The 14,680-nt window shown below is 35.5% G+C and overlaps 1 protein-coding gene across 4 annotated transcripts in view; it reads right to left on the bottom strand.

The window, feature by feature from the left end:
* COL11A1 (collagen type XI alpha 1 chain) overlaps nucleotides 1–14,680 on the bottom strand; it is a 161,581-nt gene that overhangs the window by 129,918 nt on the left and 16,983 nt on the right. For all 4 annotated transcript variants that reach the window (XM_068405734.1, XM_068405736.1, XM_068405733.1 and 1 more), the window contains exons 2-4: nucleotides 13,967–14,134; nucleotides 8,339–8,552; nucleotides 5,749–5,911 (exon numbers count right to left, since the gene is read on the bottom strand). In XM_068405734.1, coding sequence (XP_068261835.1) covers nucleotides 5,749–5,911; nucleotides 8,339–8,552; nucleotides 13,967–14,134 — 545 coding nt within the window. The remainder of the gene's footprint in view (nucleotides 1–5,748; nucleotides 5,912–8,338; nucleotides 8,553–13,966; nucleotides 14,135–14,680) is intronic.

Below are 14,680 nucleotides of genomic sequence, written 5' to 3'. Positions count from 1 at the left end.
TCAACTGCTCACTCAGGCTGTTTAAAGAATCCTATGTTGTACATAAGTGTATGAATGCTTTTTTCATGAAAATGAGTTAATGCCTAGTATCAAAATCTAAACCCTTTATTAACAAGGATTACTGCAAGGATTTAATCTCATAAACTGTGTGCAGTTAAAGCTTTCATTGGCTTTAAATGAGAGTCTTATATGTATCAGGTTTTGTCTTGTTATACTCATTTACAGCACAGTGCCTAAAAATCATTCTGTTGGTCTGACGTGGGGAGTGTTGAAGGAAAATAGTCTCTATAGGGAAATATCTGCATAAGGACACTGTTAGTTATTAACTTATTACAAAATACCTTTTATAAAAAACTGTTGTATTGTTCACACCAACAGTACTAAATGAGGAGTGACAAATCCTTAAAGCTGGCAAAGAATAAAAGGATCCCTGCTATTTACCAAACATTTAGGCTACAAACATTTTTCAATGGATACAATTCAAAATTCTTTTACTAGATGCCATGTACCAGCATTTGACTAATTTCTTTTTTTTATTATTTTTGTATGCTATTGTAGGAATTCTCTTTGCAGCAAGCACTTACAAACCAGCCCTTCTTGCACTATAGATTGAAAACACAGAAGACATTAATTTCAAATGACACATGTAAAAGTTTGAGGTATACTGTGTCAGTCTTTCATAAACAAGCATCTACAAATTAGTCCCACTGATATTAGTAGATCCACTTCAGTGAGCAAGTGTTTAGCAGTGTAAATGAAGGTCTCACAATTTGGCAGTTAGTAATAATACAGTTTCTAGACAGCATAATTTTATTATTTTAAGACACATTTACAGTTTATAATTTGCTTCTCAAGTGTTTGTATGCACCTTATGCTTAATGCTTGCTTGTATTCAAAATTGTTTGTGGCATATTGATTTCCCTATTAATTGAGCACGATGTCGTAAAATCTCACATTAGCACTTACATTCAGGAATGAGCAGCAGGCAACTCCAAATTAGAATTTCTTCATATAAAACACACAAACTCCCCACAAGATTTGGAAAATACTTAAGATAATTTTTTTCTTGCTTTTAAAACTAAAACAGAAGATCTTTCTGACAGCACTACTAACAAAGGCCTCTCTGCTTTAGCACCAGTAGGTAAACTTACCAAAGAATATTGTTTGTTGAATATACAAAAATAGCCAATTAGGTAGTCATTTATCATGCTCTTAGGACACTAATCGGCCCTTTCCATCTTTCAGTGGTGATCTACCTGATCTCTGAAGAGCCAGTATGCTTTCTTACTCAGAAATTATTGATCATCAGCATAGAAAAGTTACATCAAAGCAGTCATGTCAAACTGATTAAAATGTATGCATTTAAAATTTCCCAGTGTACTATAACATATTGTTGTGTTAGCAATAGTCAGACTGTCAGAATCAGAACAAAGGTGGGAGAACTGCCTAGGAAACAGAAGTTAATATTAGAAACAGAAAAAAGAAAAGGAAATAGCCAAGAATTTAATTTCATTAAATTTTGTTGTATTACAAATTTAAAATAACACTGAAACAAAAAAGAGTATTTGATCCACTGTGAAGTAACATTGTTTTAAAATAAGTGTGAAATATTCCTCATAGGAGCAATATTTGTTCTGAGTATTCTCAATGAATGGTCCATGCAAATATATTAGAGCAATATGACTGAAGAAGTAATTCTTATTTCCAAAGATACAATCGAGTTGTCAGGAGGTCAGGATAATGTCATGTAATGATATCTATTTCTGACTCGTGTGTACGCAAGAATTCATAGAGGTTTAGATGAACTCTCTAAGGGAACAGGAACATATGATGTATCTAATTGTTTACAGCGCTGATTCTGACAGCTCTGAACTCTGCTTTCAATGGGAGATAATTACCGTAATGATGCAACTGTTTTTTGTGCAGTTGTGTTATGCTGTATGAATGGGTTCAGGACCAGAAGAAACCCTGGCATCTTCAACTAGTAGGTCACTGAACCCTAAGATTTTGTTATATTTATCTACAGGTTCATTATTTCCTCATTTTGAATTTCCATTCAGTTTGAGGAGACTGAAGAGTGCTCCACAGTTCCTGTGACCAAATTATTGGCTTACTATGACTAAAAACATCATTATTACCCAAGATAAAAGAGCCCTTGTGATGCATGGATACAATATGCTGTGAATTTCAATAGGTCACTACACACTTAGGTATAGTGACAACACAGAAATACTACCATAACCATCAAACATCACTCTGTGATTACCACAAATGAGATAAACAGAACATTTAAGACACAACCAGGAGATTCTCAAGTAGGAGACAAATTTCAGGGAACAGCCCCAAACTTTAGAAATTATAGCAGCAGTAGCTAAAGGATGGATAAAGTCTTGTTAATGAAACAAAAAGAATGCTGTTTAGAGAGTAGAAAAACATGAGACAAACTCAAAAAGAACTAGATTATGTTTTGCTTGGCTAGACTTTGAAGGACACATGTAATTAAAACTGTATATGTCACAGGACTTTGTTTAAACTTTGAGAGACATTCTAATTGCCTGTTTTCAACACACACATTTCTAGATAAAGATTCAAATAACTGAACATAGGTATCAATGTACCCATGGTGGCTGTACAGTAAAAGAGAAAGAAACCTATTCCAGAATAAAAGACTAAGCGTCTAAGAGACTTCAGACTAAATGTAAAGCGCCAGCAATTACAAGAATAGCCTTACAACAATGTAACTAATTTCTCTGAATAAAGCAAGAGAAAAGGGGTGCAATCAGTTAAGTAAGGAAACCTAATCACTGAAGGAATACAGAAATGTACAGTGATGTTATAAATGGTAGAAATGTTGCTGTTCTCAGTGCTGAATGTTAAGATTGAGCCTGTAAACTGACTTTACAGACAGTTGCACGATTTCTTGCATGTCCAAAGAAGGGCAACGAATCTGGTGAAGGGTCTAGAGCACAAGTCTTATAAGGAGAGGCTGAAGGAGCTGGGGTTGTTTAGTCTGAAGAAAAGGAGGCTCTGGGGAGACCTTATTGCTGTCTACAAGTACCTGAAAGGAGGTTGTAGCAAGGCGGCTGTTGGTCTCTTCTCTCAAGTAACAAGATAGAGGACAAGAGGAAATGGCCTCAAGTTGCACCAGAGGAGGTTTAGATTGGATATCAGGAAAAATTTCTTCACCGAAAGGGTTGTCAAGCATTGGAACAGGCTGCCCAGGGAAGCGGTGGAGTCACCATCCCTGGAGGTATTTGAAAGACGTGTAGATGCGATGCTTAGGGACATGGTTTAGTGGTGGACTTGGCAGTGTTTGGTTAATGGTTGGACTCGATGATCTTAAAGGTCCTTTCCAACCTAAATGATTATATGATTTTATTATTCTATTCTATGATTCTTTTGTGAGTCCAAAACCATCTTTCTTCTTAGTGGGTCTCAGCTGGAACTGAAGCACTGACTTGCCACATCAATGTAGGAGATATCAGTGAAAAATTTGACAGAGGATTGCTAGCTTCCTTTTTGATCCTTCAACACATGACAAAAACCCTCAGAGAAAAGTATTTGAGTCATTGTAGCAAATTCTGTTAAAGTTATATCCTCGTATCCATGTTTTCACATAAGTTTCACTTCAAGAAAAATGTAGGGTTATTTTTTGGGTTTCTTCAATTAATCTGCTAATTCTGATTTTTTTAAGTACCAATTTCAATTTGCTAAGTATGTCTTCATCCAACCTTACTGACTCTTCTAACAGTTGCTAACCAAAAAGTAATTGCATTCTACCACATCCCTTCCCATCTCTTCTTCCTCTATAGGGCTTTAAAGAGTGGAGGGAATTGTATATACAACTGCAAAAGGTACGGATGGAGGAAACTATCACTGAGGAGGAACTACTAGAGTAGGAATTATTTTGCTTTAAAATAGTTGCTCGTTTTCATGACTCAAAGTTTCATGTTTCTTTCTGAGCACCTAATAAACTTTGTGACAGAAGGATGACACAGCAGGAAATTTTCAGAACTATCATTTTATTTACCCCTTAGCCTATGCTCCTTCTGTATTCCCATGGGAATGGTCTTAATGTCTCTTTAACAAAATTTTTTTGGAGGATTTAGTATTTAAAACTATTTAAAATATAGAGGAGAGATATAGTATCATAATAGCCAACAACTTCAGAGATGAAGGGCCCCTAACACACCTCTTTTATTCAACGTTACTTAATGCAAATAATTAAAACAAATATCTCCATATGCATATCATCAACCACTGTGCTTATTTTCAAACAGCTATGTACAATCATTTCAGCACCTGTGAAACTTCAGACAGGTCTTTTTATTTAGCAATTGCACTGAGTAAAACAAACCAAACACCAATGTTTAGTTACTTGCACTTCCCTCATTGACAACTTTTAAAATGGTTACAAACTTTGCAAGCCCAAGCCAGGATCTGTTGCCTTAGTTTCTATTAGAATCTGAAATCACTTGTAAAACACTAACAAAATATCAGTTTATCTACTTTTACTGCATTTTTTTTCTGAATTCTTTTTACTTGTGTATATTAAGATTGCATATATTTTGACAATTTATTGCCAAATACACATATTGTGGGACTTGGTTTCTGACCTAAGAAAGAAATACAAATGAAAACTGAAAGTAATTATCCCATGTGGAGACCAAAAGTCCTTGTCCCACCCCAGATAAGGCACCTGTGGAATTAATCTTCAAATAGAAAATAATGTCCCTCAGATGTGCAAACTGCATTGGGGACTACAGGTGTATTAGGCTGTGAATACCAAACGTATCATACTGGTTGACCCATTAAATCATCCCAGAAATTTCCCCATTCAAAAGTCTCATGTTTTGTCATGTCCATGGAAATGAAAGATAACAGTGCCACACTGTTACACTCAAAATTCGTATTTCTTCTCGTGATACCTATGCAGCTTCTCAAGCATATGCTCTGCTTAAAGCCAGGATTGCAACTCCGGACATTTACGGAGCACAGATGTTCTGTATATGAAGTAAGTTAACTACTGATCTGTATTTTCTTATTTTTCAGTTTTAATTTAAATTTGACAGTTTTGACTGTTGTATAACAGTATTATAAAAGAAACTCAATAGTGTAGACTTAGAGAAGCTTCATTATTACCCTGTAAAAATAATCGTTGACATAAGGATTCTACCTAGAAAGGCCTCATGATTGGCAGTCACATACTTCTTTAGAGGCATTTTACCCTTCCTATATGTACTTCTTGGCCAGTAAATGATGGAAACATATATGTCCTTATTGCCAAAGTATGTTCCAGTTACTGGAAAGAGTAATAAGTGGGATAAACTAAGGGATTCAAATTACACAGAAAACTTTCCAGGTCCTTCTCCCTCTCTCTCAGTTAGCATGCACAAATATCTGTAAATGTTTAAGAGAGACAGAACTAAAATGGTTCAGTACCATACTACTCAACTCCCAGATTAATTCTCCTAAATATCTCAAGTATCTCCATATTAGGCAGAAAGACAAAAAAAGCAAGCCCCTTCCAGATACAACATAACCTAAAGAACAGAAAAATGCATTGTATCTTCCAACAATAGCGACACTTCCCTGCTCTACTTCTCTTTTATTTCAGCCTATTCTAACAGGTTCTATAAATCAAAGTTTCTGCATTATACCAGCTTTTGCCCTAAAAAATTTATTCTGATTTGCATTAAGCACTTCACTCAACACAAAATCACTCAATTTTTCAGTATTGATTCTTACCTCAAAAACTTCTTCATCCAGAATCCTGGTTCCAAAGACAGTGATGCCATTGGTGTCCACAACTGTTTTGTCACTTCTTTCAAGTGGTTTTGTAGTTTTTTTGTTACAGTCAACAATCATTGTAACACTTTTTTTCTCCACGCTAATAGCTACTCGATGCCACCTATTAAAAAAAAAAAACACACCATAATTCTACTGTAATTTATGTTTTTACAGCTAGGTCATTGTGTTCTTATAAAGACACTTTGTTGCAGATTGTGCACCAATCAAGTCACAGATAAGATTTTAAATGTCTCCATTTATTTCCTTCTTTCATATGTACACAATGTTTTGTCTATTCACTATATAACTTCTGTCCCTTAGTACAAAGGAATCGGACCCATAGCTCATTTTGAATATCCTATATAGGATGAATTTCAAGCTGACCTTCTCTGAAGGTAAACCCAAATTAGAAGCCAGTGCACTGTTTACATTTTATTAGAGTGAATGATCTGACAGCAGATTTTGTTTTTATGAATGTGTTTGATTTTTCCAAATTACTTAAGGAGTTACTCGTGCAAACACATTTAATCCAGCAGCTTATTCTTTGTTATTTACATTTTACTATTTGTTCTTGGTGATCAATCACCAAAATTTTTCCATATTCTTTTGCTTATTTGAATGTATCCCATAGCTATAGAGATTTTTCAAATATGTACACCAGTTCCAACATAGATGCTTTTCCAGACACATATACTTACAAATGCTTGCCAATATTCCTGCAACAATAACTTCGCCTATATAAATATTCACCAAAAAGTGAATGAAGTGATTCAGAATACTGGCAAATTATTATATTTTAAAGACATTTGAGAACAAAGTTTTGTACAATTTGCCCAACTATACTATGTTCTTTATGAGACTTTATTATCATGACAGACCACAATAATTTAGTGAGGCTTTCTGCTATGACAAGTCAAATATCTAAGATGAAGAGCAAGCCACTTTAATCTAACATGGAGCAAAACATCAAAGAATCTTTGATAAACCAGGGCAAAAAGTGTCAAAAAGTATATTAGTGACTGGTAAGAGGAAGGCTGGAATCAAATTATTTTAGTTGGCATTTGTGGCACTAAGGTTGTCTAAATTAGACAGCTTAGATAATTGCTACAAAGAGCTTCTGTATATCAAAAGGAACACCTCGAAGCTAATAGAACCTGACTGCTAAACAGTATCACTAAGCCACAACTCTAATTCCATGTTTTCTCTGGAATATGGTTGAACATTATCATTACAAAAGCAAACTGCCCATGCATCCTCAGGCACATTACCCTGTTTACACTTTTTAAATATATCTCACTTTGAGATGAAGATTGTTGTGCTAGATCCTTCATAAAACAGCTGAGTCAGAAGAAAATTGTCAGTTTATGTTTTGAAAGCATGTAGAAGCTGAAAGCATGAAAATATAGCTCACTGTGAATAGGATTGACTCCAGTTGATTTAGAAGTTTTATGGTCTCACTGGAGGAAATTGTACCAAACCAAGTTCATTTTGATTTCTTCATTTTTATCAGTTTCTCAACATTTTGGGAGAAATCCTGAAATCCATGTCAAAGCTTTGTTATTTAGAGGAAGTCAATGAAAAAAAAGTTTGCTGCTTTATTTTATCACTCTTCCTGTTAGGGAAATGCATCAGGTTTAGGTTTCATGGTATAATTCCATTCTCTGATAATACAAGGGCTAGAAGACAATTACTTTTTTCTTTTTTATCCTTTAGTGCTTTATAAACAGATTTCATTATAGTTGAATTTTTGCCCTTCCTTCTCCACTGATTTTTTTCTTTTGCTTTAATAAAATTTCATTCTATGTATTTCTGAAGACTGTGGCTGCTCTTCCTGGACTGCAGCACAATAAATAAAAAGCCTTTGAAAGAATTAATATCTGTTTACAAGCACTAGAATGACATTCCCAGAGAATGATTGCTTGTCTAGAAAGGGAAGTTAGGTACAAAAAATTAACTGCATTAATAATGCAATAGGTGTTTGAGATTAAATGCCTTTACTGAGGGTGCAGTATAAGTCCTTGCAGCACTTTAGATTAATTGTCCAGCTTATTCTTCCCTGATTTCCTTATATATAGACATGTCAAACCATATTATTTTTCTGCTATTTTGGTTCACCATAGGAGAAATTCTATGCTGTCTTGTCAACTTGTCTTCACTCTGCCTATCACCTTCAAATTGACATGACAGCCCTTCTAGTGAGACTATTCCTTGAGTCTTTTTGAAAACAGTTTATTTCTATATTGCACAGGAAGAATCTTCATAGGTTTAGTTTTGGTGGGTTTAACTTCTATGACTATTTCTTCACTCTTCATTTATAGAAATGGCAAGCAAGAAAGGTGGTTTGGCTTTATTTGTAGCTGTATACATCAATTGAAGCTGGAACTGTATTCTGCTGGAAAGGTTCTCTGATTTTGTACCACAGCAATCCAACTAGCCAGAAATTGTGTTACTGATTTACTTAAATATTTAAGATAACTGTTTGTAATGACCATAATCACCTATACAGTGGTCTGTGGTATTATTTTTCATCTTAAAATTTTACACTTACTTGCCATCAGCAATGTTGACAGTTCTGAAAAGAGGATAGTCTTCTGGGGCAGGTTTTCCATTTTGGTCTTCAAACAGAAAGACAGGGGATCTACCGACTTCAACACCTACTTGCTGAATTCCTTGCTCATTGTAGACAGACAGAAGGAAGGACTGGATACCCTTTTTAGGTTTTACTGTCATTAATATTGAAAAATCTTCTGGAAAATCTCCAACTGTAAAAAAAGTGATATATACAGTTACAAATTCAGAAAAGATGAAAGCATTCTTTAAAGGTTTACATTTTTCTATAAGCACAGAGGATCTTACATACAAACTGTTGGGGTTTTTTAATTCTCCAAAATGACTACATAAAAAATTTTCCTAGTCTAATTTTTTATCTCTTATTTTTCTTTCTGGTCTCTCTTTAATTCCTGAACAATATACCTTAATGGTTCTTAAAAACATGACTTGTAAATCTGTTGTGAATTTACGTTATAATACAATACATGCAAGAAGCATGACGGTTTCACATTCATTATTTTTTCTATTCATCTTTTTTTTTTAGCAATCTTCTAATTTAAAGGCGTGCACTACAATTTCACTCAACAAAATAAGTATCTGTATTATAGCAAATAAGTTCCCAGGCATTTCATCTCCCTTGATAACCACTTGTTTTAGTTTCTCTCTCAAAATATATATTTGAGTCTTTCTAGAATAATATTGTGCATAACCTTAAAAAAAATACATAACTAGTTTTATTTAACAGGAGCTTTAGGCAAAATCAAAGAACATTTAATTTTCATTTATTCCCTGATGCTTTCTCTTTGAAATAGAGATCATATATCAATCATTGTTTCAAACTTTAGAACTAAAAATAAAATTAAAAGTGAATATAGCTTGTTTATAAAGGAAGGACTGAGGTTTGTAATCAGTACTTCTCCTGTTGAATCTGGTGGTAAATCTGCAGTTCACTTGATGTGAAAGTCTATTAGGCTTAGTAACAAACGAAGTGCTGAGATTCTAAAATTGAGAATATACATTGGATCTGTGTGACTTCAGCTGCAATTTGACGTGCAAGAAATAGAGGGATTAGAACCTAATCATAATGTTGGCAATGAATATAACTGCAACTTTGTGTGCATGAGAGTGGGTAAAATGTTCTTAAACATTTTAATAATATAATACAACAATTTTTAATAAAATAATATCAGTTACATTTTTGTAACAAATAAAAGTATGTAAGACTTCAACAGCAAAAGCTGGTTTAGGAATCGCTTCTTCCAATGGAGAAAATACAAGACTGTTCCCAAGACAGGTCTTGTGGAAAAACTCTTTCAGGGTTCTACGGAGTCTTCCCTGAAGACAAGATATTGATAGCATTAACTCTTTAGTTACAATAAACTAAACAGGGCCCACTCCAGTTTAATATCTTTATTGATGATCTGGATGAGGGTATTGAGTGCACCCTCAGTAAATTCGCAGACGACACTAAGTTTGAGAGTGTTGATCTGCCTGAGGGTAGGAAGGCTCTGTAGAGGGATCTGGACAGGTTGGATAGATGGGCCAAGACCAATGGCATGAAGTTCAACAAGGCCAAGTGCCGGGTCCTACACTTTGGCCATAACAACCCCATATAGCGCTACAGGCTGGGGGAAGAGTGGTTGGAAAGCGGCCTGGTGGAAAAGGACCTGGGGGTATTGGTGGACAGACGGCTGAACATGAGCCAGCAGTGTGCCCAGGTGGCCAAGAAGGCCAACAGCATCCTGGCATGTATCAGGAATAGTGTGGCCAGCAGGACTAGGGAAGTAATTGTCCCCCTGTACTTGGCACTGGTGAGGCCACACCTTGAGTACTGTGTCCAGTTCTGGGCCCCTCACTTCAAGAAAGACATTGAGGTGCTGGAGTGAGTCCAGAGGAGGGCAACAAAGCTGGTAAACGGTCTGGAGGGTATGTCCTATGAGGAGTGGCTGGGGGAACTGGGATTGTTTAGCCTGGAGAAAAGGAGGCTGAGGGGAGACCTTATCGCTCTCTACAGCTACCTGAAAGGAGGTTGTAGTGGGGTGGGGGTTGGCCTCTTCTCCCAGGCAACTAACAACAGGACTAGAGGATACAGCCTCAAGCTTTGCCAGGGGAGGTTCAGGTTAGATATTAGGAAAAATTTCTTCACAAAAAGTGTTATTAGGCATTGGAATGGGCTACCCAGGGAGCTGGTGGAGTCACCATCCCTGGAGGTGTTTAAGAAAAGACTAGATGTGGCACTTAGTGCCATGGTCTAGTTGACACAGTGGTGTTAGGTCAAAGGTTGGACTCGATGATCCCAGAGGTCTCTTCCAACCTGGTTCATTCTGTGATTCTGTGAATATGAAAACAAAATGCATAAAATATTCATTGTTCTTTAACTGACATACTACTTTTCTAAAACAGAAAATCCCTAGTCTTTCACTTATATTATCTGCTGCAATGTTGTTTTATGTGCCTTCTACCATCTTTTTAACTTTTTTTTGTAGAAGGTTGTTGAAACACTATAGTAATATAGACCACTTTAGGGCTTGTTTTGACATGTTATTTTGAAGGGATCAAAGCTCAATAAACAGGAAGGATTTCGTTTACTCTGGTGAGCCTTTGGTCAAGCTTTTTAATGACAAAGCAAAGCTGCTAGTTTACAGGTTAAATTAAACTGTACCTTATACCTTTTAATGTCAGAGTAAACAGGTGACTAAGAAAAGGAAAAGAAAGAGAAAAGATGACAGTCAACAAAGGCCGAAGAAATTATTTGAAAAACACTGAACTCTTGTCCAGTCTGCACTGTTAATCTGCAAGATGTGTTGAAACTCCTTAAGGCAAGTGACACTAATTCAGCTAGTCTGGGCATGTGCTCTTCAAACAGATAACATCCTATGAAAAAAAACCTGGGAGCTTTTTAAGAAAGGCAACTGAAATGAGTCATGTGCCTCAGTTCAGTAGTTTCCTTTATCGCTGCTATGACATAATATTCCCAAACGGTTTATCTTGCACCTACATTGTGTAAGTATAAGTAAATTTCCTCCAAACATAGTTATGATTTTAAAAGTCAAAAAATGAATGACATTTAAACATGGAAATCTTTATGTATTGCGATGTATATATAGTTCTTAGACACATATCTGGAATAGTTATCAAAGTCTTCTCAACTACTTTTAAATTTCTTGTTTATTGGTATTGTTCTATTTGAACAATAACCAAAAATAACAATAACAATTGGAGGGAAAATTGCTAGAAAAATCTTTGTATGTAGCTGGGTTGCCATTCCTGTCATTCCTATATGCTTTTGTAAAAGCGCATATAAACAAACAGTACAACAAAAAGCTAAGCAATTATCTTTACAATTATATAATGCCTTCCAGACAGTGAAATAAATGCCTATTATATTACACAGAATCACAGAATGTTAGGGATTGGAAGGGACCTCGAAAGATCATCTAGTCCAATCCCCCTGCCGGAGCAGGGATTCTGGGAAGTTGGTAAATATTATTAGATCCATTTTTAAAAGACAGATACATCGATGCTCTCAGCTTTTGCCATTCATAGCTCCCTTTGAGCTACAGTAGCTAAAAGATACCTATACTTCCTGATGAGTTATAGGAGTTAGATGAAAGCAAGCATAGGATACATTACAACTTGTATTGTTTAGCTAAAATGTCTCACAACTCAATCTTGTCTCAGATATCTTCTGTAGTCTTTCCACTACTATAGAGCACTAAGAAAAAGGGACATGATCGCTCAAATGTCTTTAAAATAATCTCTGAAAAAGAAGAATTTCTCATGGTGGGGAGAGGATGCCTGGTCTGCAAGATTCAAAAGGAAGCAATCACCATAATCACCTCCAAAAAATTGTTTCTAGGTTCTTTACTGAAGTAGAGGACATCATGACATCTTTCTGTATTAAGCAAAGATTTGTGGTGGCTTCTTTTTATATTGCAAGTGGGCAATGCTTTTTATTTGTCTCCTGAACACAGAAGTGTTGCAACAGATTGGCAAAATCAAGCAAACTCATTCAAGTTGTAAAGCAGAAACTGAAAGCATTAATAAGAAGAGTACCTAAATTAAGGCAGTCAAAGGCTATAGAAATTTAGATGTCAGCCAACAACACGAGGTACATATTTGTTCTGGCATTCAAGAATCATATGAACAATTATTACTGCAGCTGCTGGATCTCTTCTTTATGCTATGATTTGATTCATGAATAAGTGCAAGTCAGCCCAAGCTCTCAGACATCCAGCTCTAGGCTTTCAGGCTTTGATTCAGCAGAAGGTGCTCATACTGTTCTAAACCTCAAAAAATATCAGTGATTCCGAGTCAGTTTAATCTTCTGTCAAGCTGTATTTGAATGCTCGTTTAAAGTTTGTTGTTGTACCGCTTGGTTTCAATGACACACATTGTAAAACTCAGAATATAAAGGTGCCAACTTATTACACTGTGCAATTTGTGCAGTTTTTCAATACAATGGATCATTTTTGCATTTTTTAAAGAAAGAGCAGCCCATATTCTGCTAACCTTACTTCAGTGAAGTAATTAATTACACACATAGTCACACTAATATCAGTAAGACATTGTAGGCTGTAATGTGCCATTCAGTGAATAATAGGTCTGTTAACTATACGTAACTTAGTTGAGAGGATGTATTAAAAACTGAAGAACTGTGTTAAAAAATAATATAAATATTATATCTGTAGTGAATTTTGCTTTGGTCTTCTTCCATGAATAAAAAAATAAACTGATGAGTTAAGTGAACATGTAAGTTATACTTGAACTGTGTAGAGCTGTTTTCCATGTTGCTCTGGGAACCCAGTATTACTACAAAATAATGTATGTTTCCCCCTTTTACAGATCTTGGATGATATCTATATGATTGCTACCTTGAAAGATAAAAAAGAAAGTATTTTTCTTTGCCAACATCTAATCTGTATGTTTATAGACAGAGTTATTCAAACTCTGCATAACGTATCAAAGCAAAAAAAATGTTCCACGATTTTGTTTTTTAATGTTCTTGTTATAATTTTCCTCAGCAGTTTGGCTCAGGTGACAAGTGACAGCAAATAATGGAATAAAAGTCTCTCCTCAACATCCAAAGAATCTTTTCAAAAATGTGATTATTTCATTTTAGAGAAATTTGAGAGAAGATGGAATCACATTACCTGCTATCCACAACTAGCCTTGTTTAGTCCCCAAATACCCAGATACTCTTAGGTAATTCTTAACAGATGGTACTTCTGAGAATGATTTTGCAATGGCTAACTCATTTCTACCACTGCAGCATTACTCCAGGAAGTACTGCTTTTAAATGGACTACTGAAACTGGAGGAAACTTGCCAAAGCCACCAAATAAGCTTTCCATCAGATAGCATCATGAAAGAACAGGTAATATGACTTACAGACCAATTCTGCCAGTGACACAGAACTTGATGAAGAGCTTTATAACTGAAGCCAAAAAAACCTGACTCATTCAGTGGATAAAAAGCATGTCCTGTCATTAGTATGCAGGCCCAACTCTAGGGATAACAGAAGTGTTCTGTGGTACTGATGACGGACTACATGCTGTTCTTTAGATACCATAAAAGCATAGGCAGTAAAATAATTTACCAAAGAAATAGCTTCCTGACAATCTTACCTGGGTACAGCTGCTTTGTTGGAGCACTCAGCTGTGCAGTTTTTGAAACTCTGTAGGCGACATCTGATCCTTTTGAATCCCTTCTGTTTGTGCAAAATCCTGCTGTTCTTGATACTCCTTCTGGTGAATTGTGAAATTCTAATGCTTTTAGCACATCAACGGGTTCAGCTGACGAAAAAAAAACAACAAAAACTTACTCATCTTGCATCTCTACAGTATGAAGCCTCTAAAAAGGATGTTAATTTCATTGCAAAAGCATATGTGTAATCATAGCAGTAGCTGCATCTTATTCTGATTTATTGCAGATTACTCCTATGCCAGAATATTATTTTAACAGGATTATTCATTTTTAAATATATGAGTTCGTCCCATCCAATGTAATTGCTATGATCAGATTTTCAAACTACTTGACTACACACTGAAAATCACTGTTTCCCAAACGCAGAGAATCTTGGTGATTGAAACTTACAACACATTCTTCTAATGAGTGATTTCTAAGAAGTGGAACTGATTTTAAAAGTTTGCACAAAAGTTTCAGAAGCATTCGGCTGCTAATAATCTGCTATCAAAACTCGTCTATTGCTAACATTAAAATATATTCTGATTAAATATGACTGCTTTCTCAGACACAAAGCGATAAGGAAGCAGCTAATCTTGTTTCTCATCCAGTTAGAGAAAGAAAAATGTACTTGCTTTGCCTGCAAGGAGTGAATG

The sequence above is a fragment of the Nyctibius grandis genome, chromosome 8, assembly GCF_013368605.1.
Source record: "Nyctibius grandis isolate bNycGra1 chromosome 8, bNycGra1.pri, whole genome shotgun sequence".
NCBI lineage: Eukaryota > Metazoa > Chordata > Aves > Nyctibiiformes > Nyctibiidae > Nyctibius > Nyctibius grandis.
The sequence above is the reverse complement of the archived record's forward strand: the minus strand, read 5'-3'. Positions and strand labels throughout refer to the sequence as shown.